The sequence below is a fragment of the Staurois parvus genome, unplaced genomic scaffold, assembly GCF_062004578.1.
Source record: "Staurois parvus isolate SC_StPar_1 unplaced genomic scaffold, SC_StPar_1.0 ptg000230l, whole genome shotgun sequence".
NCBI classification, from domain to species: Eukaryota; Metazoa; Chordata; class Amphibia; order Anura; family Ranidae; genus Staurois; species Staurois parvus.
In genome coordinates, this window is record NW_028318026.1 from 6970009 (window position 1) to 6992549 (window position 22541).

Consider the following 22541-nt stretch of genomic DNA (forward strand, 5'->3'; position numbering starts at 1 on the left):
GCCAGCCGGTATTTCCTGTCCTCTAAAGTGCAAAATAGAAAGATGTAACTGCCAATGATCATCCGCCTCGACTCATGTGCAGCAGTAGGAGGCCAAAGAATTATTGAGGCTGCTCCCCGCATAGGTAGAATAGGCTGAGTGATACCAAAATTTAAATATAGATTTGTTAAATAAAGTAGTGGCTTCTCGGTTCATATGATTCTCCTGCAAGCAAATCATGGTCGGACCATAAAGCAATAGTGCATTCAGCACAGCTCGCTTTTTCCAGGCATCTTCCAACCCTCTCACATTCCAGGAGATTAAAACTTGCTTAGGAGACATAATAGAAGACAGCACAAGTAAAGAAGTGTGCTTTGGACCCTGTGAAGAGTTGAGAGTGTGACGGAACGTGGCGCCCGACCCCTGCCCTTCTCACGAACTCGTAACCGAAGGACCAGCAAAATCTCGCAGGAAGCAGAGTTCCAGCTTCTTCCATGGCTGCTTACCTCTGAATTCCCTATCCACATCTCCCTTTCACCCCTCTTCAGCTCTGACCTCTGCTCCTTAAATGCTCCACCACCTTCCACGTCTTACCTTTGTTGCTGTATTAAGCTGATGCACCCAGCTGGCTCTAGTTCCTCAAAAAAGGGGGGATGTGAAAAGATAAAAATAAAACAAACAGAAAACTGGTCATTATAAATACATGTATCCAAACATGTTCATTTATAATGACCAGTTTTCTGTTTGTTTTATTTCTTAGTTCTTTTCCCTATTAGGCAGTTACTAGCCTAATGTAAATCGAGCATGTGAGGTAGGCATGTCATTGGTCCTGATGAAGCTGAGTAAGATACGCCCATAGGTGAAACACGTTGACATCACACGTCAGTTACGTCACTTTTGGTCAGACGCATTGGCGCCATACACGTAGTCCTGCAGGGGATGTGGTAATACACACCGGCATTGGGCGTTCATTTGGCTGCACGAGTACCAGGATGGAAGCGGAGCCCACCTGCCTCTAGTCCCGATGGTGGCGGCTGCCTCCGGGACCACGGGCGGTTATCCTTGTGAGAGAGACTTTGTAAGGTTATCACTTTTGGCACGGGTGGTGAGTGTTATATAGCATACATTCAGAAGGATAAATGGCACATTGCCGCCATTGCCTTGCTACTAAAAGTGACAATACATTGACTTTCCTTATGTCACTTATTCATTACAGGATGGGGACATCATGTTACATGTTTTGAATGGTGCACAGCACCCTACTTTTACTACCAGGCATGGATGCTCCTATACTCTGCATCATAGTACTACCATAAGGGAGGTACATAGCCCGCATGGTGGCGGCAAAGAACCCCTTTATATATTGGCAGGGCCCTGCCACTTCTACTACACATGGCGGAAGCTATATGGAGATATTACCACGGTCATTAAGTTCATTTAATTTCATCATTATGGACATGATTGTCGCTGCTTGAGATCTTATCACCAATTTTGCCTCACAATACCTACTCTTATTACTACTTTACTATGTGTATTACACAGTAGAATTGTAGGAAGATTGCAATTATCTCTCTCTGGTATTTTCCTCAACTGTTGTTTAGGTTATACATTGGGTTACCGAATCCATCGTTTACTGGTACCTATATTATTGAATTTGGTACTGCATCTAATGTATATGCTTAGCCATATGGCACAATTTTTTTAAACACCCCCTACATGGTGGTGTAACCTATGTGTCAGTGTTGCATATGTGCTAGACCATGTGTCATTATATTTACAGCACCTTTTCTACACATGACCGGTCATGATGTCTATTTTTAATAATTGGTTTTTGGTCATACTTTGTTGTATTGTCTCATCTTGTAGTGATGGCTAACTGAGGTATTTACCTGATATGTCTATAAATGCAATTTTGTAATAAAGCATAATTGTTTGAGTAATTTTGAGTATCGCTTTCTGTTCATAATGTATCCACTTTTTTGTGAATCTCTTTTTACATCCCCCTTTTTTGATGTTTGGTTTTTGGTTACTGGGCAGATAATGTATGTTCAGCGATATGTTCAATCTATGAGCCTCTTGCCCCCTTTTTTTTACTAGTGGCTCTAGTTCCTCTCCACACGCTGTAGGTGGTTCTGTCTCTTGCACTTGCAGGGAGGTCATCCAGTGGAGATGCCAGCATCAGCACTGTATCCTGGGCACCTGCATCTCCCTTGTCTCCATCCTACATTCAGTGGAAGATGCTCAGGAGATCAAATCAGTGGGAGCCATTTGAGACAAACTGTCACTTGTAAACACAGAAGCGGGACTCCTGTGTTTACAAGCGATAGTGGTAAACAGGGAGCAGAGTGCCTGAGACAGAGGTGGTGGAACTGAGTTCCACCAAATTCTAGCAAAAAAAAAGCCCTGGAAATGACCTTTTAGCAACAAGGTCTTGCAGACATATCTCTTTTGGAACCAGAATAAAGAATATCACTCCTCCAGTGGTGGTTAAAATGTTGAAGCTTTCAGTATAAAACCACTTAGGCAAACTCAAGGAAACACAAAAGGAATAAACAGTGCTCGCCATGTAATTGGTAGTTATTTAACAGAGTAAAATGTACTCATGTAAAAAAAGGAAATGTAACTTAAAAAGTCTCACAATGAGATTTAACACCCAGGAAGCTGCACATCAAGCGAGCTGTGATTCTGTCAGCCCTACATGGGCTTTAGAGCCAGTTTACTCTCTCCCAAGGCAGTTCCTTCTCTGTCCCTTCTCACTTTGGAGCAAGAAAGAACTGCTCTGGGAGAGAGTAAAACAGCTTTGATTTCTTTGTAGTGTTGACAGACACACAGTCCACACATTTTTGCTCATTGGGGGTGACTTTCTCGACATGGGCATTCACAGAACACCTTACATTTTTCTCAATGAATGCAAAGCATTCTCTTGTAGGGAGGTGTAGTCTGGCTTTCCTGCATAGGTGGCACTCTTTGGTGGCCGTGCAAGGAAAGTGGATGACAAGGGGAACCCATGTTCCTCTGTGGCCTTTGTAGGTTTCATCAGGAGAGCAGCTGTTGGACTTGATTCTGCTACCCTCTCTGACCTCCGCAGCCATCGTTGGATAAATAGCACTGTCCCCCTTTAGCTGGTGTGCATTTGCAAGAGGTCAGGACAGGGACAGTGACCCCGCTGATTAGGGACAGATTGTCTAGTGTAAGGAGAGGTTCCAGTGTAGGAGGGACAGAGTAGGGACTGTTGCTTGTGTCTCAGGCAGTAGCCCTTCCTCATTCAAGTACCTTGTTGCCGCTCTGCCTTCCAGCCATCACCTCTTTCAGATGCTGTCGGGATCAACAGTGTGCACGAATATCCTCTCTAAAATTCCCTGTAAGTAATGTTGGGCTGGTGTGGCCATGTATGCAGATTCTGTACCTCTTTCTCAGTATCCTCACATTAATATACTTTTCTGTGTCAGCTGGCCTCTGTGTGAGTTCTCCCCTCTTCGTGTATTGAGCGCTGCACTCCGCTTAAACTCTGACTTGATGAGGTGGAGTTTATGACATCACCACCCTGCTTTTCCACCTCGTCCACAATCAGAGAACTCCTTGCATCCATTGAGAAAAATGCAAAACATTCTGATAGCGTTGCCCATCTCGAGTGAGCGACTCCCTCTCCTTACTATGCAGCAGGGTAACCACTTAGCACAGGACTCAGAAGACAATGGTGATCACTGTAGTAGCAGCGACTGTGATAATGATTCTCTGCTTCCACAGAGGTCCTATGCCACAGGCATGGAATGTGCATACTTACATTGTTGTATCAATGTAACTATGCAATAAAATCCATACCTGTCGTTTAGCTTTAAACTATATGTTTTAGAAAGAGTTTGACATTAAATATACATTAACATCAAAGAAGCATAAGACTCTAAAACAAAAATCACTCCTGAAAAAGTGATTAACTCTCTAACAGTATTTTTTCTTTATTATTAAATAGAAATTGATGTACCTGAGGATATAAGCTCATTAGGTGTCAGGACAGTGAGGTATGAAATGTTCACCAGTAAGTAAAAGGCAATCACGGCACATACGGCTGCTACTACACTGCGAGGAATATTCTTGCTTGGGTCTTTTATTTCCTCTAGAAAACAGAAACAAAACATAATCAATAAAACATAGTGCAACTCTTGTCATAGCAAAATGCTGGAAAAATGATCAGTGGTAAAGAAGCAAGAAACCATTTCAGCATTCAGGCTTTATTATTTGCCCTTGTTGCTGTGGCTGAAAATCTTCAAAAAAAATATTGGATATCACCACAGCTTTTGAAAGTTTAAAGGTTTAGTTCACCTTTAAACAACTTCCTATGTTCCTGTAAAGGAGACCCATATTAATAAAAAGCTCTGTGCAGAATAACAAAAAAAAAAATCAGTTCCTTTCACTATTTTTAGTCCCTTCAAAGCCATTACTTCCGATTTCAAGTATTTCAAATGCCGCACTTACATTACCCTTATCCGTACCTCTGTCACTCAATACTGATAAGATTCTTCTCTCTGTGGCTTCCTGGTTCCAATGATTCATTGCACCACTACTCTCCCACTCCCTGCACACGGTCTGCAGTAGAGCTGCAGGAGCGGCTGTGTATGCCTGTGCCCAATATCCCTTCTCCATTCCGTCTCTGTGCTACAGAGTGGTTGTGTGTACTTTCCCTGGCCGATCCCCCCTGTTGAGGGTTGTCTGCAGCGGTACGACCTGTGAGGGTTAGGATGCTGGATGAGACAGCAGCGCAGGAGACCATAGGCTGTATAGACCTGGAAGAACGCTGCACAAGGCAGGTGAATGTGGCTGCAAACTTCAATACCCACAAATCCCTGCACAGGAGAGAAGATTATTTCCTGGGCTTTTTGGGAGATGTACATTGTCTTGCAGTGCGTGAAGCCATAGAGTACAGACACACTGCTGTTCGTGCCTACACCAAGAAAGAGTAACTGTGAAAGTCACTGAGGATGAAAGGGCTAGAGATAGGCCTGTGAGGAGCAGATTGGCTAGAGGACCTTCTCAGCTTGCTATTTTACTGGCATTTTATAGATATCATGTTTATTTGGAAGGGTAGTGACAATTCACTGTTGGAATTCTTACACAATCTTAATGATAATGACAAAAATATTGTATTAAAATATAATTATGAGCCTACAAATGCTACCTTCTTGGACCTCAATTTGCAAGCAAGTGGGGATACCATCTACACTAAAACACACTTTAAAGAGACTGATAGAAAAGGGTATATTTCGCTAACTAGTTGCCATCACCCCTCTTGCTTACTCAACTCCCCTAGGGGTCAGTTCATTCGAATGAGGAAAGGGAGGAAGATTTCTGTTTCAGTCACAATTATTGAAACAGAGATTTTTTTAAAAGGTTTATAAGGAGGACTTTTTGCAATGTGAGATTGACACTGCAAAAACGAAAAACAGAGAAGAGATTTTACAGACCAAAACAAGTGACACTAAATTTGATGGTGATTTTGCTAGATTCTAACATTCAGAGGAAACAGATATTGTGTAGGCAGGTGTGGTCTGTTTCATCAACTGTAGGTTGAGCTCGACCCTAGTGGTACCACTGCCTAGAGAAGAGATCAGGGGAAACCTGGTTTCTCTTTGGCATCCGGGTCCTTGACGGCAGCGTTGCGGCTGGCTATGCCGTATCCAGGTGACCCGTAGTGGCCATCTTGTGTCAGCAAAATCTCTGTCCGCAGATTCTAGTGTGCATTTGTGAAGTGGCAAGAGTAGAGAAAAAGCAGCCATTTGTCAGGGAAAGTGATAGCGGCAGGGAAAGGTTCCAGACAAGTAGGGACAGACCAGGGACTCACAACACTTCATGGAGACCTCCCTTTTGGGACGGGACTGGCCAGGCATCATTCCGCCCTCTGAAGACAGATGCTGTTGATACATCCTTACCCGTTGTATCTCTGCATTGAACTGAACTGTGAGTATTACCCTAAGTGGTGCTCTCACACCGGGGTTGTTTGTAGTTAGCATTCTTTGTAATACAAGTTCTCAGTTTACCTGCAACCGGGCTCTGTGACTGCCACCACACAACACGGCACTGGGCCATATTAAAGCAGGATCAGCATTTGCAGTCAATAATACTGTACATGCCACCCTTTATATACCAAAAAAACCAGAAGTGTAATAGACCCTCCAATAAATAGCAATAAGGCTGTGACATTTTTTGCTGTGATAGGTTTTTATGGTGCAGCAAATGTCAGGCATACATTACAACTACAAAACAACATACGAAGGAAAAAAGATTTTGTAGTGCATACCACTAAGAAAAAATATCAGATTAGAAATTTGATTTGATTACTTGTAAAACTGAAGGAATAGTATTTACTGCAATGTCCTTTTGGTCTTCAGTATATTGGCAGCACTTCTCACCCATTGGGCATATGCATTAGAGAATATTTATGCAATATACAAAATGGTATAAAGGCCCTTCAGTTTGCAAACATTTTGCTAATTCTAAAATTCCCTCCTTAGTACAATTTTGGAAAAATAAGAAAGCATTGGAGGGGTGGTAATTGGAAGAGACAGTGAAAAAGAAATGTGGTGGATTTATGAAGCTGGCACTTTAATGCCTCAGTGGTTTAAACATTGATGTCAATATTAATTGTTTTATTAGTGATTTATAAAATAACTATTGTAAGGGGTTTCTCAACATTTTTATTTTATTTTATTTGAGGTGATTGTAGCCGTATTAGTGCATTTGCGACAGAAACAATTGAGTACTGTCCGTGATACTTTTTTTATTTGCACTAACATACAATTTTGAGGACAAGCTTTCGGGGTATGTCCTCTTCTTCAAGGTCTAAGCAGTACTATTAAAAATCACAAAGTTTAAGCAGAATGTTAGAATGGATTGAGAGAGAAAAAAAAAAAGAAAAAAAAAAAAAAAGGGCTACAGATAAGATACATCAAAAGTGAGGGGGGGAGGGGGGATACAACACTCACACAGAGGGGGTCAAGTTTTAGCTAATAGATAGTCATAAAGCTGTCGGATAGTGGTTGAGGAATCCCATGTCCAAATTAAGACCGTTATCTTTAGTGTCAAATAGAATTATCATTCTTAGTTCAAATGTTTTTCTTTCCTGGATGGATTTAAATTTTCCTTTCAGAACTAAAATATTGAGGTCTTCTATATTGTGGCCTGGTTGTGAGAAATGGTGTCCTACAGGTGTGCAGAGGTCATCTTCTTTATGTTCCTTGATGGTATGTCTGTGCAAATTCATCCGTGTTTGCAACCTCTGTCCTGTTTCACCAACATAAGATCCTTTGCTGCATTTTCTGCACTGGATAAGGTACACAACATTACTGGAGGTGCAGCTGTATGATCCGGAGATATTGAAGATCCCTTTTGAGTGTCTGACACTTTTTGATGGATTGATTTGGTTGCACAGCTTGCAGCGTTTCTTATTGCAGGGTTCGCTTCCATTATTTGTGGCATCATAATCAGAAGGAAGTTTCCTACTGATTAGTTCATTTCTGAGGTTGGGGGGTTGTCTGAAAGCCAGTATTGGGGGTTGCTGGAATATTTCTTTCAGAGTTCCATCCTCTGTTATGATGGGTTGTAAATCTTTGATTATTTTTCTTATCCCTTCTAGTGCCGGGTTGTATGTAGTTACTAGAGGTACACGGTTGTTTGTTTTTTTCTCTTTGTACTGAAGCAGATTTTCCCTTCGGGTTCTCAAGGCTGTGTTTATGCTGGTGTTGATAGTTTTGTCCTTGTAACCTTTCTTATGGAAGGTGTCTGCTAGTGTCCCAAGATGTTTATCTCTGTCTCTTGGGTCAGAACATACTCGGTGGTATCTGATGGCCTGACTGTGTATGATGGCACGTTTCGTGTGTTGGGGGTGGAAGCTAGAACTGTGATATTTTCATCATATGGACGGAAGGTGAAGAAAATCTAAAACAATTTTACTCATTGATGAACACTTTTCATCCATCAATCAAACTAAAAATGGAATACTCAAACACACAGGTCAACTTCCTAGACACCACAGTATACATCAGGGATGATACGCTTCACACCTCAATATACAGGAAACCCACTGACAGATGCAACTACCTCCACAGTTCTAGCTTCCACCCCCAACACACGAAACGTGCCATCATACACAGTCAGGCCATCAGATACCACCGAGTATGTTCTGACCCAAGAGACAGAGATAAACATCTTGGGACACTAGCAGACACCTTCCATAAGAAAGGTTACAAGGACAAAACTATCAACACCAGCATAAACACAGCCTTGAGAACCCGAAGGGAAAATCTGCTTCAGTACAAAGAGAAAAAAACAAACAACCGTGTACCTCTAGTAACTACATACAACCCGGCACTAGAAGGGATAAGAAAAATAATCAAAGATTTACAACCCATCATAACAGAGGATGGAACTCTGAAAGAAATATTCCAGCAACCCCCAATACTGGCTTTCAGACAACCCCCCAACCTCAGAAATAAACTAATCAGTAGGAAACTTCCTTCTGATTATGATGCCACAAATAATGGAAGCGAACCCTGCAATAAGAAACGCTGCAAGCTGTGCAACCAAATCAATCCATCAAAAAGTGTCAGACACTCAAAAGGGATCTTCAATATCTCCGGATCATACAGCTGCACCTCCAGTAATGTTGTATACATTATCCAGTGCAGAAAATGCAGCAAAGGATCTTATGTTGGTGAAACAGGACAGAGGTTGCAAACACGGATGAATTTGCACAGACATACCATCAAGGAACATAAAGAAGATGACCTCTGCACACCTGTAGGACACCATTTCTCACAACCAGGCCACAATATGGAAGACCTCAATATTTTAGTTCTGAAAGGAAAATTTAAATCCATCCAGGAAAGAAAAACATTTGAACTAAGAATGATAATTCTTTCCAAAATAGATAGTGCCGCGCTCCCATGTACCAATATGTATATCTTATACTTTCAAAGTGCTAATGAATAGCTTTCAAGATACTGCATGTATCAAACAATTATTACTAGTGACTCAAAACATCATTGTGAATATTAATCTTCATGCAAGTGACATTAATAACTGATAATCCTAAGGTGATAGTGCCTATTAAAGTACAGTGATATACAAATCAGAAATACTCCTTTATTCTACTGTGATCCTTATATTTATATTGTGCAAACACATATATATTATGTGCACGTGCTTATGATATATTCAATAAAAAAAAAAAAAAAAAAAAAAAAAAAAAAAGTCTTTCAAAATAAATGTGCAGGTGGATTCTTGGTTCCCTCTCGCCGAGTGCTTAATGGTCTCCCTATGTGCTCACCTCTATATTTTTTTTTTTTTTTTTTTTATTGAATATATCATAAGCACGTGCACATAATATATATGTGTTTGCACAATATAAATATAAGGATCACAGTAGAATAAAGGAGTATTTCTGATTTGTATATCACTGTACTTTAATAGGCACTATCACCTTAGGATTATCAGTTATTAATGTCACTTGCATGAAGATTAATATTCACAATGATGTTTTGAGTCACTAGTAATAATTGTTTGATACATGCAGTATCTTGAAAGCTATTCATTAGCACTTTGAAAGTATAAGATATACATATTGGTACATGGGAGCGCGGCACTATCTATTTTGAAAATATTATATATACACTAGCATATGAGTCAGTGCAAGTGCCAGCGAACCTCACGTGAGAAATAAGGACATCTAAAGTCACATATTGAACACCTCATTTCATAATAGCTCACAAGCATTCACCATTTATAAGAATGATAATTCTATTTGACACTAAAGATAACGGTCTTAATTTGGACATGGGATTCCTCAACCACTATCCGACAGCTTTATGACTATCTATTAGCTAAAACTTGACCCCCTCTGTGTGAGTTTTGTATCCCCCCTCCCCCCCTCACTTTTGATGTATCTTATCTGTAGCCCTTTTTTTTTTTTTTTTCTCTCAATCCATTCTAACATTCTGCTTAAACTTTGTGATTTTTAATAGTACTGCTTAGACCTTGAAGAAGGGGACATACCCCGAAAGCTTGTCCTCAAAATTGTATGTTAGTGCAAATAAAAAAAGTATCACGGACAGTACTCAATTATTTTATTTTATAAATGCATTATTCTTATAAATGCAGTAAAGTATTTTTATATTCATTTTTTAGTGGTGTGTACGTTAATATTTGTTATACTTCTACAACATGTGTTGATTTCATTTATTGTATATTTGTGATGAATTCTCAGCTTAACAAAAATTATTTATCATTAATTAATTATTTACTTTATATGATTTTCTTCATTCTATTGTTAGTGAAAAGTAGTAGATTCAATTGAAGTTTACAATATTGTTGTAAATCATTTAATAGTTAATATCATGATGCCAGTGCGAGATTTATCAGGGTCAAAAGAAATAATTGCCCTGAGCCCCCCCCTGCAGAGGGGACCCCAAACTTCCTTCATAAAAAAATGAAACATATTTTTTCCTAGAAACTTCAGTAGTGTGTTTGTTGAGGAAAATGTCCAGTTTGTAGGCCCTGTTTATGTCTCACTCCATCGCAACAGGCAGTTTGATGAGTTAGGCAGCCCATAGATTATGTGATTTTCTTCCTTCCATCATGGGTGGAAGGAAAGAAAATGACTTGATCCCCCCATTAACACAGTCAGTGTTAATGGGGGAATGCCTCTTGCAGCGATATTGTGTTCTGCCGGCAGAGGGAGGGGTTTAGGGAGCTGGCAGATCACAGTGATTACTGATAGCAGCTATAGCCATTGGCAGTAATCGCATGTAAACAATCCAACAGGCTGGTTGCACCCAATTTGATCAATGGATTGACTTGAGTACAACCAGCCTGTCCATAAATGGATCGAATATTGGCCGGTCCCTACTGGACTTGCTGAGATTCAGTCCATCTATGGCAGGCTTAAGTTAAAGATTTTGCAGACGCTAAGTGCAAGAAGAAAGACTTTTTGCAATTATTGTAGTGTTATGCATAACTGTGATGTATTATTATTATTATTTATTATTATACAGTATTTATAAAGCGCCAATAGTTCGCTCAGCGCTGTACATTACAAAGGGGGACAGAACATGTGACAGAACAATACCAATACAATGCAAAACATGAGGGGATCGAGGGCCCTGCTCTTTCAAGCTTACAATCTAGGAGGGAGGGGATGGTGGCACAGGAGGAGATAGCTGTGGGGGATGGAGTGGTAGGAAGAGTGGAGGAGGTCGGCAAGTTAGCAGGGGGCGGGGTAGGCTTCCCTGAAGAGATGGGTTTTCAGGGTGCGCCTAAAGGAGAGGAGAGTAGGTGATAATCTGATGGGTTGGGGCAGGGAGTTCCAGAGGATGGGTGACACCCTGGAGAAGTCCTGGAGGCGGGCATGGGAGGAGGAGACCAGGGAACTAGAGAGAAGGAGGTCTTGTGAGGAGCGGAGTGTGCGTGCTGGGCGGTACTTGGATATTAGGTCAGTGATGTAGTTCGGGGCAGTATGGTGGACAGCTTTGTACGTCAGCGTTAGGATTTTGAATTTGATCCGTTGCGCAATCGGAAGCCAGTGGAGGGATTGGCAGAGGGGGGTGGCGGAAACGGAGCGGTTGGAAAGGTGAATGAGTCTGGCAGCCGTATTCAGGATGGACTGAAGCGGGGATAGCCAGCGGCGAGGCAGGCCAGTGAGGAGGGAGTTGCAGTAGTCGAGTCGCGATATGATGAGGGAGTGGATGAGCTGTTTAGTGGTTTCTGGAGTTAGGAACCTGCGGATTTTGGCGATGTTGCGGAGGTGGAGTCTGCACGAGTTTGTTAAAGAGTGGACTTGGGGCTGGAAGGATAGGTTGGAGTCCAAAATGACACCAAGTACTCTGGCCTGCGGGGCGGGTTTGATGGTGGCGTTGTTGGACATGATGGAGAAGTCAATGGGGGGTGGTGTCCGGGCTGGAGGGAAGACAATAAACTCGGTTTTGGAGAGGTTCAGTTTAAGGAAGTGGAGCGACATCCAGTCTGATATGTCGCTCAACAGGTGTGTGATTCGGGCGGAGACCGAGGGGGTGAGGTGGGGGGTTGAGAGATAGATTTGTGTGTCGTCGGCATAGAGGTGGTAGTTGAAGCCGTGAGAGTGTATGAGTTGGCCAAGGGAGGAGGTGTAGATGGAGAAGAGAAGGGGCCCGAGGACAGAGCCTTGAGGGACCCCAACAGAGAGGGGGAGTGAGAGGGAGGTGGTGGCATTATAGGTAACGCTGAAAGAGCGTTGTGACAGGTAGGATGAGAGCCAGGAGAGAGCAGAATCTCTGAGGCCGAGGGAGTGTAGTTTTTTGAGGAGGAGGGGGTGGTCGACTGTGTCAAAGGCCGCAGAGAGGTCAAGGAGTAGGAGCACTGAATAGTGGCCATTAGCTTTGGCGGTTAGCAGGTCGTTGGAGAGTTTGAGTAAGGCAGTTTCGGTGGAGTGTAGGGGACGGAAGCCGGACTGTAGGGGATCAAGGAGGTTGTTGTCGTTGAGGTGAGAGCATAGGCGGGCGTAGACTAGGCGCTCGAGGAGTTTAGATGTAAATGGGAGCAGGGAGATGGGTCTGAGGTTGTTCGGGTCATTGGGGTCCAGGGAGGGCTTTTTAAGTATGGGGGTGATGTGTGCATGTTTCAGAGGGGAAGGGAAAGTGCCGGAGGAGAGGGAGAGATTGAAGATGTGGGTGAGGGAGCGTAGGATGGAGGGGGAGGGAGGTTGTAGGAGTTGTGTGGGGATAGGGTCAAGGGGGCAGGTGGTGAGGCGGGCATCAGAGAGGATCTTGGAGACTTCTTCGATGGTAGTAAGGTCAAAGGTGCGGAGTGTTGGGGGAGCTTCAGTATGAGGAATGTAGGGTGGGGTGGGAGAGGAGGTCAGAGCAGTGGTGGGGCCGTGGGAGAGGGGTGTAGAGGGGGTAGCTGAGTGAGGGGGAAGGGGGTTGGAGGGAGTTTGAGCAGCGACGAAGTCCCTGTGGGTTATGTCGAGGGGGAGGGGGGATGAGGGGGTAGCTGTGTGAGAGGGGACGGGTTGAGAAGGCGTGTGAGTTGCGGCAATGTCCTTGCGAATTGTGTCAATCTTGTTTTTGAAGTGATTGGCAATCTCAAGGGCAGTGAGTGAGGTGCTGGGTGGAGGTGGGGGTGGCGAGAGTAGAGAGTTGAAGGTGGAGAAGAGTCGGCGAGGATTGGAGGAGAGGGCCTTGATGAGGGTCAGGAAGTAGGCTTGTTTGGCAGTATGGAGGGAGGAGGTGTAGGTGTGGAAGGCAGATTTGTATCGGGTGAAGGCTTGTTGGGATTTGGTTTTGCGCCATAGTCGCTCCAGGGCACGACTGTGTCGTTTGAGGGTTTTGGTGTGATCAGTCTGCCAGGGCTGGAGCGGTCGGGGTCTGATGTTGCGTGTGGTTAAAGGCGCTAGTGAGTCCAGGGCTGTTGACAGCGCATTGTTGTAGGCGGTCATAGCCAAGTCGGGGCAGAACAGGGGGAGGATGCGGTCATGGAGTTGATCAACTGCGGAGTGGAGGGAGGCAGGGTTAAGGTTGCGGAGGTTACGGCTGGTAGTAGTGTGACATTTGGAAGGGTAGGCATTGGAGGATGAGGAGATAGAGAAAGTAATCAGGTTGTGGTCAGAGAGAGGGAAGGGGGTGTTAGTGAGGTTGTGGGGAGCGCAGCGGTTGGAGAAGACAAGATCAAGGATATTACCGTCGGAGTGGGTGGTGGATTGTATGCACTGTGCAAGTGCAAAGGAGGAGGTTAAGTGGAGGAGACGGGCTGTGTCCGGGTTGTCGAGGTTGACAGGGATGTTGAAATCCCCAAGGATGATAGTGGGTAGCTCAGAGGAGAGGAAGAAGGGTAGCCAGGAGGAGAAGTCTTCCAGGAAGCGGGGTATGGATCCAGGAGGCCGGTATATCACAGCAATCTTCAGGGGGGTTGGGGAGAATAGTCGGACGCAGTGGGCCTCGAAGGAGGAGAAGGATAGGGAGGGGGGGTTTGGGAGGACTCGGAAGGTGCTCAGCGGTGACAGGAGCAGGCCAACCCCACCACCTTTACGACCGTTGGGCCTGGGTGAGTGGGTCCAGGTGAGACCGCCGTAGGAGAGTGCAGCAGGGGAGGTAAAGTCAGTGGGCTGGATCCAGGTTTCTGTAATCGCCAGGAGGTTGAGGGAGCGGGAAACAAAGAGGTCGTGGATGGCGGTAAGCTTGTTGCACACCGATCGGGCGTTCAGGAGTGCACATGAAAACGGGGGGGAGATTTTAGGGAGCAGGGGGACAGATACTAAGTTGCGGGGGTTGCGGCAGGACGTGGAGGCGGGAGGGTTTTGTGCGGGTGAGGGAGGTGGTGGAGGGCCAGGATTCGGGGAGATGTCACCCGCGGTTATGAGGAGGAGAAGGGTGAGAAAGGTGGCATGGGAGCGAGATGTGCAGGAGCGTGAGAAACTACTAGTGGAGGTGTTGGGGTCAGTGGGAGAGTGGAGTAATAGGAGGAGGTGGTGGGTGCCATAGAGGGGTGAGGGAAGCAGTGAGGGCACAATATACAAATGTTTGGGAGGAGCAGAGGGATATAGTGAATGGATTTTGGGAACAGAGGAGAGGAAAATGAGAAGGAGGAGTGGAAGAGGCATTTTGGGGAGGTGATGAAAGCAATAGTAGGGAGATGATAGCAATGAGGGGGAGATGTACAAGTTTTGGGGTGGAGCAGAGGGGTAATGAAATGAGATTTGTGAACAGAGGATAGTAATATGAAGAGCAGAAGAGGGGTGTATTATATATAAAGGTACACAGAGTGGGACTCAGGCATGTAAGAGATGTTTCCCAGGGTGTTTGCTTGCAGTCTGTCCAGCATGCAGTAGAGTTTCTTGCTGTTGTTGTGTCTTTCTCCTGCTTTAGTTCAACTGCTGTGTTTAACTGCTCTACACTCATTCAAAGCCGCACTCCATCATAAGCAGCACCCCCATCAGAGACTGTGCCCCCCATCAGAGATCTCCCCCATGAGCTGAACTAAATTTATAGGGAGATGCTCAAATGAGCATTCAACTCCGCCCCAATTAGAAGCTGATAAGGCTCACATGAATAGGGGGGATGATTCTTAGGAACCAGGCCACAGTCATAAACCTGAGTGCGCCTAGAGGTGAGGACAAGTCAACAGATACACAGTTATAATTACAACATTTGGTGAGAATTTAACAGGAGTCAATGCGTTTGTCTGGTTAAGAGTGGAGGTAGCAGATAAATGCAGTTACCCAGAGAAGAACAGCAGAGAGTATGACTTGCCAGTTCCAAAAACCTGTGTAATGTGTATTCTTACAGTCAATAAAACTGAGAAAAAAAATCACAGGTGTCTTCCTCGGAACCTAACTTAAATTTTTCTAGAACAAATGCATATATTTTTTATATCAGTTTACTTTTTTATTTGTCATATAATTTAATTTTTATGTTGAGCAGCCCCCAAAACTTGAAATGCCCTGGGCCCCCTAAGGTCTAAATCAGGCACTACATGATGGCCAGAAATAGATCAGTAAGGGTTAATGTGAGAATCCATGTAAGGAAAAACCGTTTGCAACTCTGTTATAAATTTTACAATTCGTTTTGATGCAGAATAGTTAATTCTATAGAGCCCAGTTGGGTACGGATTATTGGGAGAATTCATGTAATGAGCATTATTACAAGGTGTGTTTGTCATTGTTCTGCAGTCAGAGTGCAGTAATAGTATTCCATCATGCCCTGTGTTTAGAGTAAGTTTATTCATGTGTAGTCTAGGCAATGGCAGCTTCATTCTGACAGCTGGTTTCTGGGGGCTGGCTGCGGCAAGTTTATTTAAGCTTTGATGTACTAAGGCTCTGGTCCCCTTTGATGAAGCCAGCCCTCTGACATAATGCATTGGACTAAGCCTTCTTGTGTGTGACTTGAGGGAAGGTTTCCCTCATTAATGGCAGCCGCAGGCTGATTCATCAGATTCCAGTTCTGTCAGCCGGAGATTCTTATTCAACACTGAGCCACGGGTATACCCTGCTCTGATCATTTATTAATGCACACTTTTATACTCTTAAATTGTTTTAATTTCTAATAAAATTACCTTAAAGCTTTAAATGGAGATCACTACTGGGTCCCATTTTGTATTTTTCAGCTGCATGGATGATGCATTCAACCAGGAGAAGGGTGAGAGATCCACATGGAGTGATTGCTGCTGAAGCTGATCCGGCTTGTTAAAGGGGAGCACGTGATTTGTGACCTTTAATATCAGAGGTCCATGTTTTAAGGTGAGAAGTCTATGTGGTGGTGGTTCTTTGTCTCCATGGTTTGGAGGTATCTGTCCACACTAAAGGATTTTGAAGCATATTTTTTACAAATTAATTTCACAAGCATTTTGTTTTTTTGATATTTATTTTTTATATATTTTTTTCTTCACTACTCATAATTTTATGCATGGCACAAGGGGTAATTCTGTGGGTTGAGAACTGTCTCCTAACTGAACTCCTGCGTTGTCACCTTGTCACATGAAAGCTCCCATTGAGACTACAAGCAACAATGCTGATACACATTACACAGACATGATCTACTGTTGGTACAGAGCAATCATGTGGAACAAGACAGTGCATGGAGACAGAAAATGGCTTCAAAAGTGTTTCACCAAATGCAAATAAAGGCATAAAAAGGTGAAAAAAGTGTTTTATTTTTTATTATTATATTTTTAAGTATTTAAAAAAAATACTGCTGTTTAATTGTTTTGTTGAGGTATAGTGCTTTAGCAAACTAGACATAGTCCAGTTAGGGTTTAGAGCTACTTTAAGAAGCACACCACCTTGGATAGGTAATACACAGCTGGTCCAGAGAAAACATGTTCCTACATTAACAAACATAACAGCTTAAAGGCATTACAAAAATTTTGTTATGCATCCTTTCTTTTAGATTAAGTTTGCTGATGATCAGCTAGTATACGGGAAGAATAGAACTTGAATGTCAATTAGATGAGTTAGAAATATCAGTTAAATAGAGACTGTATCTAATCTGTATAATTGTGGAGTTTGTTACAAGTGATGAATAAGAGTTGGCATAGATGATTTTGGCACAAAGATTCCAGCACTGGGGTGTAAAGAACAATTCCATACTCTGAAGTCACACTAAAATTAAACCCTTGCAAAAATCCAACCCTTTACCCTAACACTAAATCAATCTTAAAATTACCTTTCTCCTAACTCCTAGCTGTGTACGTTCATATCCTGTTCTGGGCAGAGAGAGCAATAGGATCCTAGAGAAACTTTCCTAGTAGAACTGAAAAAAAAAAAACTAAAGTAATTTCTAATGTTCCAACGATCCCAAACAATTGTTGGATCCAGCTGGTCCCAACTCATCTCTACAGTACCATTCTTAAAAAATAATTACTTAGAAATATTCATAAAAGAAATTATAGATACACTACATACCTGCCACGTAGTTTAAGTAGTTCCATCCCCCATAAGCAAACATGCCTTGAAAAAAGGCCTCTGCTGTTTGTGCCGCATTTGGAACTTCTCCCTTAAAAGCATCTTGAAAGGGCTTTGAAGCTTCTGGATTAGTTGCAAACTCGATGAAGCCATAGACAGCAATAAGTGCCAAGGCCATCATTTTGAGGATTGTAAATATATTTTGAACCCATGTGGCCAACTTGATACTCTTAGAATTTATGACTCCTAAAGCCAGAAGAATTCCAATAGCTAAAGATTTCTTGAGAAAATCAGGTGGCGGACATCCTCCAAAAAATGGACGACTGACATACTCGGCAAAGGTCAGGGCTCTGGCAGCATTGGATGATGGCCTTATAAACAATATTAATGTCCAGATGGTTACAAAAGCTGGTATAGGTCCCAGTCCTCGCTTGACATGATAATATTCTCCACCAGAGAATGGCAAAGATGAACCCAGCTCTGCATAACAGAGAGCACAAAACATAGAGTACACACCACAAGCTGCCCATATGCATAGTGCCACACCAATGTTGAGCTGTGAATATTCTAGAACACCTTTAGGAGAGACGAATATTCCAGCACCTATAATGCTGCCCACTAGAAAGCTCACACTATCAAAGAAACCCAAACGTCTTTTGAAGCAAACTTTTCCATTTGTTTCATTGGTATCTGGATCTTGTGATAGTGTCTCTGGCTTCAGCATCTTGCTATTATTCTTGCTATTAATGACAGAGGTGTCAGATCAGTGATTGTTTAAATGAGAAAGTCTGCTTGTTCATTAAACAGACTTCTCAAAATGTATAACTCATTAAGTGGTTGTAAAGCTAGAAGGTTTTTTTTTTTAACTTTTAATGTAAACAAACCTTCTGTGTTCTGCTCTCCCTCAGCCCCCCTCATACTTACCTGAGTCCGATCTCGATCCAGCGGTATGCATGAGAGCAGCCTTTCTCTTGGCTTTCTTTCCTCACTGGAGATTTAGGCAGCAGCAGGAATGATTGGCTTCTGCTGCTGTTAGTCACAGACAGTGAGGAGAGAACGAGTGTGTGTGTGTGTGTGGGGGGGGGGGGATTGAATGGCTGTTTATGCCAAAACAATAAGATAAATTGTTGTACATCTCAATAGCAATTTGAATAATAAAAGCAATTACCTACAGTTTTACATATGACTTACTGGGGGTCAACTCCAGCATGAATTCTTGCATTAGAATAATTCATAAGGTATTTATCCCAGAAGCAGAGGGAAGTTAAAAATTTAGCAGTGATATTCCTAGCACTGCTAAATGTGACATTTCCATCTCAAGGATGCTGCTTATTAGGGAGCTGGCATGAGTTGGTGTTCTAACAACCAGTGACTCATCCTTGTCCTGCTCATTTAGCTGTCAGCCAAATTACCACATGCGTTAATTTTTTTTATTTTATTTAACGCTTTTTTACACCTTATTTTACCACAGACAAGCGTGACATCATTGATTTGATTTAGCGTGATGGAAGCAACATGATGTGACATGTCTCTCAGCAGGCATGGTTTATTTTTTTCTTTCGAACACTTCAACAGCAGTCATTCATTAGGATTGGTGGGGACCTGCATCGCTGGATGACATGATTGATGATGGATGTACATCATAGGACTTTTTTTAAAACAAAAAAGGACTTTTCAAACGTTTGGGTGTTTTTTTTTTGTGAACGAGTATGCGTATTGCTTATTCATATGAGGGGGGCTGTTATTTTGGGGCCCCCTTATTAAAAGGGGGTCCCAGATTCCAAAAAGCCCCCTGCCAGCAGACACCCACAACTGCCTGGCCAGGGTTGCAGGGAAGAGGCCCTTGTCCTCTCCTCATCAACTTGGGTACCCCCCTCCCCTCATGTTGAGGGCATGTGGCCTGGTATGCCTCCCTTTCCTGGCATGCATGCTCAGATAAGTGTCTAGTATGGACTTTGAGGGGAAATCTCACTCCAGGGCCTGGTATAGATTGTGGGGACACCCCCAAATACTTTTTTAACACTGTCCCTGCTCCTTTGTCTACATTCACCTGAATCCCAGGCTGACAGCTGAAAGAGCCGGGCAGAGATTAACTGTCACTGGTTGTTAGGTCATCAGCACATGCCAGCTCCCTGAAAGCCAGAATCTTACAGCTGGAACTGTCACATTTGGAAAGTGGCACTGATACTGCTGCTAGATTTTTCTACTCTTAGGTAAGAGGCTAGACCACAAGATAATTAACAAAATAAATGACTTTAATGGAATATCACATATTTTGTGATATTTACCACAAGTAATTACCATAATTGGTGTATTTACTGCAAAAGCAGTACTAACCAGATCTCTGTGGTGATGTCGTAGAGGGTACCTGTCAAAACCAGGTACCTGGTCCACCCTCTCCCCAAAAAGTGCCAAATGTGGCAGTGGAGGGGGGAGGATGCAAACAAATGGGACTTCCCCTTTTGGGTGAAGTTCCCCTTTAGGCTTCCTTGGTCTTGTTCACTGTTAACATGTTGCAAATTTGAACTTGGCAATATAGAAGTTATACAAAGTTGGACACTGTACCTCACAATAGACTATGATCAGTTCCTCTACCAGCCCAATTCTGACATTTCTCTCCTACATGTAAAAATCAGTATATTTTTGCTAGAAAATTACTTAGAACCCCAGATATTATATATTTTTAGCATAGGCCCTAGGGGAAAAATACACTTAAATTAATTTTATTTCACACAAACACTATATAATAGCTAATTGTTTGTTAAAATATAAAAGATAATGTTAGGCTTAGTAAATAGATATCTAACATGTCACGCTTTAAAATAGTGTATGCCTGCTGGAGCAGCACTAAACAATGCTTTAAAAGTCTTTACAGGTTACCAGTTTAGAGTTACACAGGAGGTCTGGAGCTAAAATGATTGCTCTCGCTGTGATGTTCGCGATACCTCACAATTGTGGTGTGATCACCATTTACATATGTGTGCGGGACTTACATATGCATTTGTGTTTGCCTGTAAGCATGGGGGGAGGGGTGCTTTAAATGTTTTTTTTTAAATTGTATTATTTAGTTTATTTGAAACTTTGTTTTTTAAATTGTCTCTTGATTGATTGATTTTTTTAATCAACTTTATTGCTTTCACAAGGGATGAACAACTTCCCTTGTGAAAGCATGGGCAGTGACAGGTCTTTATGGAGAGATTTAAGGTCTCTTAGACCCTTAAGTTTTCATCTGGTCTCCAATGCAGCCAATCAGACACATATTGGTCTGATCAGCTGCTTACCTGGCCACAAATAGCCAGGTAAACAAAGAGTTGAAACTGAAAGTGACAAAATCCTTGCTGCTTCCAGTTTCCAGGGTCACAGAGAGGGAGGAACAATGTCAGTTCCTCTCTCTCTGTCTAGTGTCGCTATTGCCACTGGTCACAGCAGTCCTGGACTCTTTGATTGGACAGGAGAGCTCGGGAAAAGTAGTGGCTGCAGGGGGGGCAACATTTCACCGCCCGCAGAAGTAATCAAGTAGCTGTTTAACCACTCAAATCACTTCTGCTAAAAATAAATCGGCAGCAGAAAATTTTGATACTGGTGCAGGTGCAGGCATCACCCTGGTATAACCACTTCAACCTGAGAACATCATAAGACACTTTATGGGTGGGAAATGGTTAAATGAACACTATAACTTCTCTTTGGGAATATGAAACTTAAAAAAGTTTCTTTATTATTGTTGGGGTACTTCTTTAAGAAGCCACTATCACCTTTTCAATATAACTGATCAGGAAATACTAATTGCTATAGCATCACAATTTCCTTTTGAGGAGATTTTTCACTCAAGCTAATTAGTTGTGTTCTGAGAAACCGGTGTGCTCAATACATTCTTGCTATGCAACGTGCACCTGTGTCAACCTACTGAAAGCTGAAGATTTGGCTACCAGAGAGGATGCCACCTGGACTTGAGCAAGAGTCTTCTACAGGCAGAAATGAAGTAAGATTATTAAAAAACAATGGAGGGATACACTGGAGTGGGAGTGGGGGGAGGGGGCTCTTTATAAAAAATTTGCATACATTTTGCTCTAAATGTGTTGGTTTAAACTTTGGTCACTTAAAAGAACAACCAGTAATAGAAAGCTATCTGCAGTTGATAAAATACATTTCTGGGTCCACTGAAGTATGTGCCTAATAAGTGACACATTTATATAGAATAATATATAAACAATTTAATGGCTAAACATGGTTACACATTTATATGTGATAGCAGAGATTTCTGTTACTCAACAGCTCCAGTCAAGCATCTTGTGTTGACTACACCCAAACATTTTGCTCCTGATAAAGATTTTATTTAATCCAACCTGAACTACACTATTACTGCTCCATTATCTGACATTGGTATGAACAATATAAAATGCTGAAATCAAAGTTGTTTTCCAAACAGAGGAAAATGCTTATTTCAGTTTGCATTTTATTTTGGGCAGTGTTATGGGCATTTTTGCCCAACAGTGGTCTAGTATTAGGCATTTGGTAAGCTTGTTTAATGATGGGTACAATGTAGGGGATGTTTTATTGATAGCTAGAATTAGCTGTACAATTCTCATCACCATCTGGATGGTAATGTTGCTCAAAGGGTCAGTATTTAAAAATGCAAGAGGCTGAACCCTAACTCTTCCCAGGTATATCTGTCACCATCTTTATACCAGCCTGGACCCATTTGCCTTGTGTTACCACTCGATATTACTGCCTTTGATGCCAGAGCAAGAAGGGGAGTGACAGTTTACAGGCAACACAAAGGCATTCACAGCCACATGTGCCTGGTATTAGAGAGCAGGTTGCTGTGAACAGAAAGGATGTGTCAGCTGGTAAACAGATTACTAACACACCATGCTGTAACCATCCCAAAATGTACTAATAAACAATACCAAACCCCAAAATTCAATTAGTGTTGCCAGCTGCCAATACAATTACACTTCACTGTGCTCTCAGATGTCATAAACCAGCATTAGCGCTAGCTACTTTTGATATTCACATAAGTGAACACAGTTTGAGAACCAAGTACAAAAAATTTTAAATTAAAATAAAAAGTCAATGATGTGATCAGTAAAATTGAAAAGCTCAAAATCCCAAATTCTTGCACCACCGTGCTCAAAATTTGGAG

The 22541-nt window shown here is 42.5% G+C and overlaps 1 protein-coding gene across 1 annotated transcript in view; it reads right to left on the reverse strand.

Annotated features, from left to right (window-relative positions):
* Positions 1 to 18140, reverse strand: part of LOC149460453 (solute carrier family 7 member 13-like) — a 34870-nt gene extending 16730 nt beyond the window's left edge. The window contains exons 1-2 of the mRNA XM_089679723.1: positions 17399 to 18140; positions 3962 to 4093 (exon numbers count right to left, since the gene is read on the reverse strand). Of these exons, the coding sequence (XP_089535849.1) occupies positions 3962 to 4093; positions 17399 to 18122 (856 nt within the window). The 5' untranslated portion in view covers positions 18123 to 18140. The remainder of the gene's footprint in view (positions 1 to 3961; positions 4094 to 17398) is intronic.
* Between the last annotated feature and the right edge of the window lie 4401 nt (positions 18141 to 22541).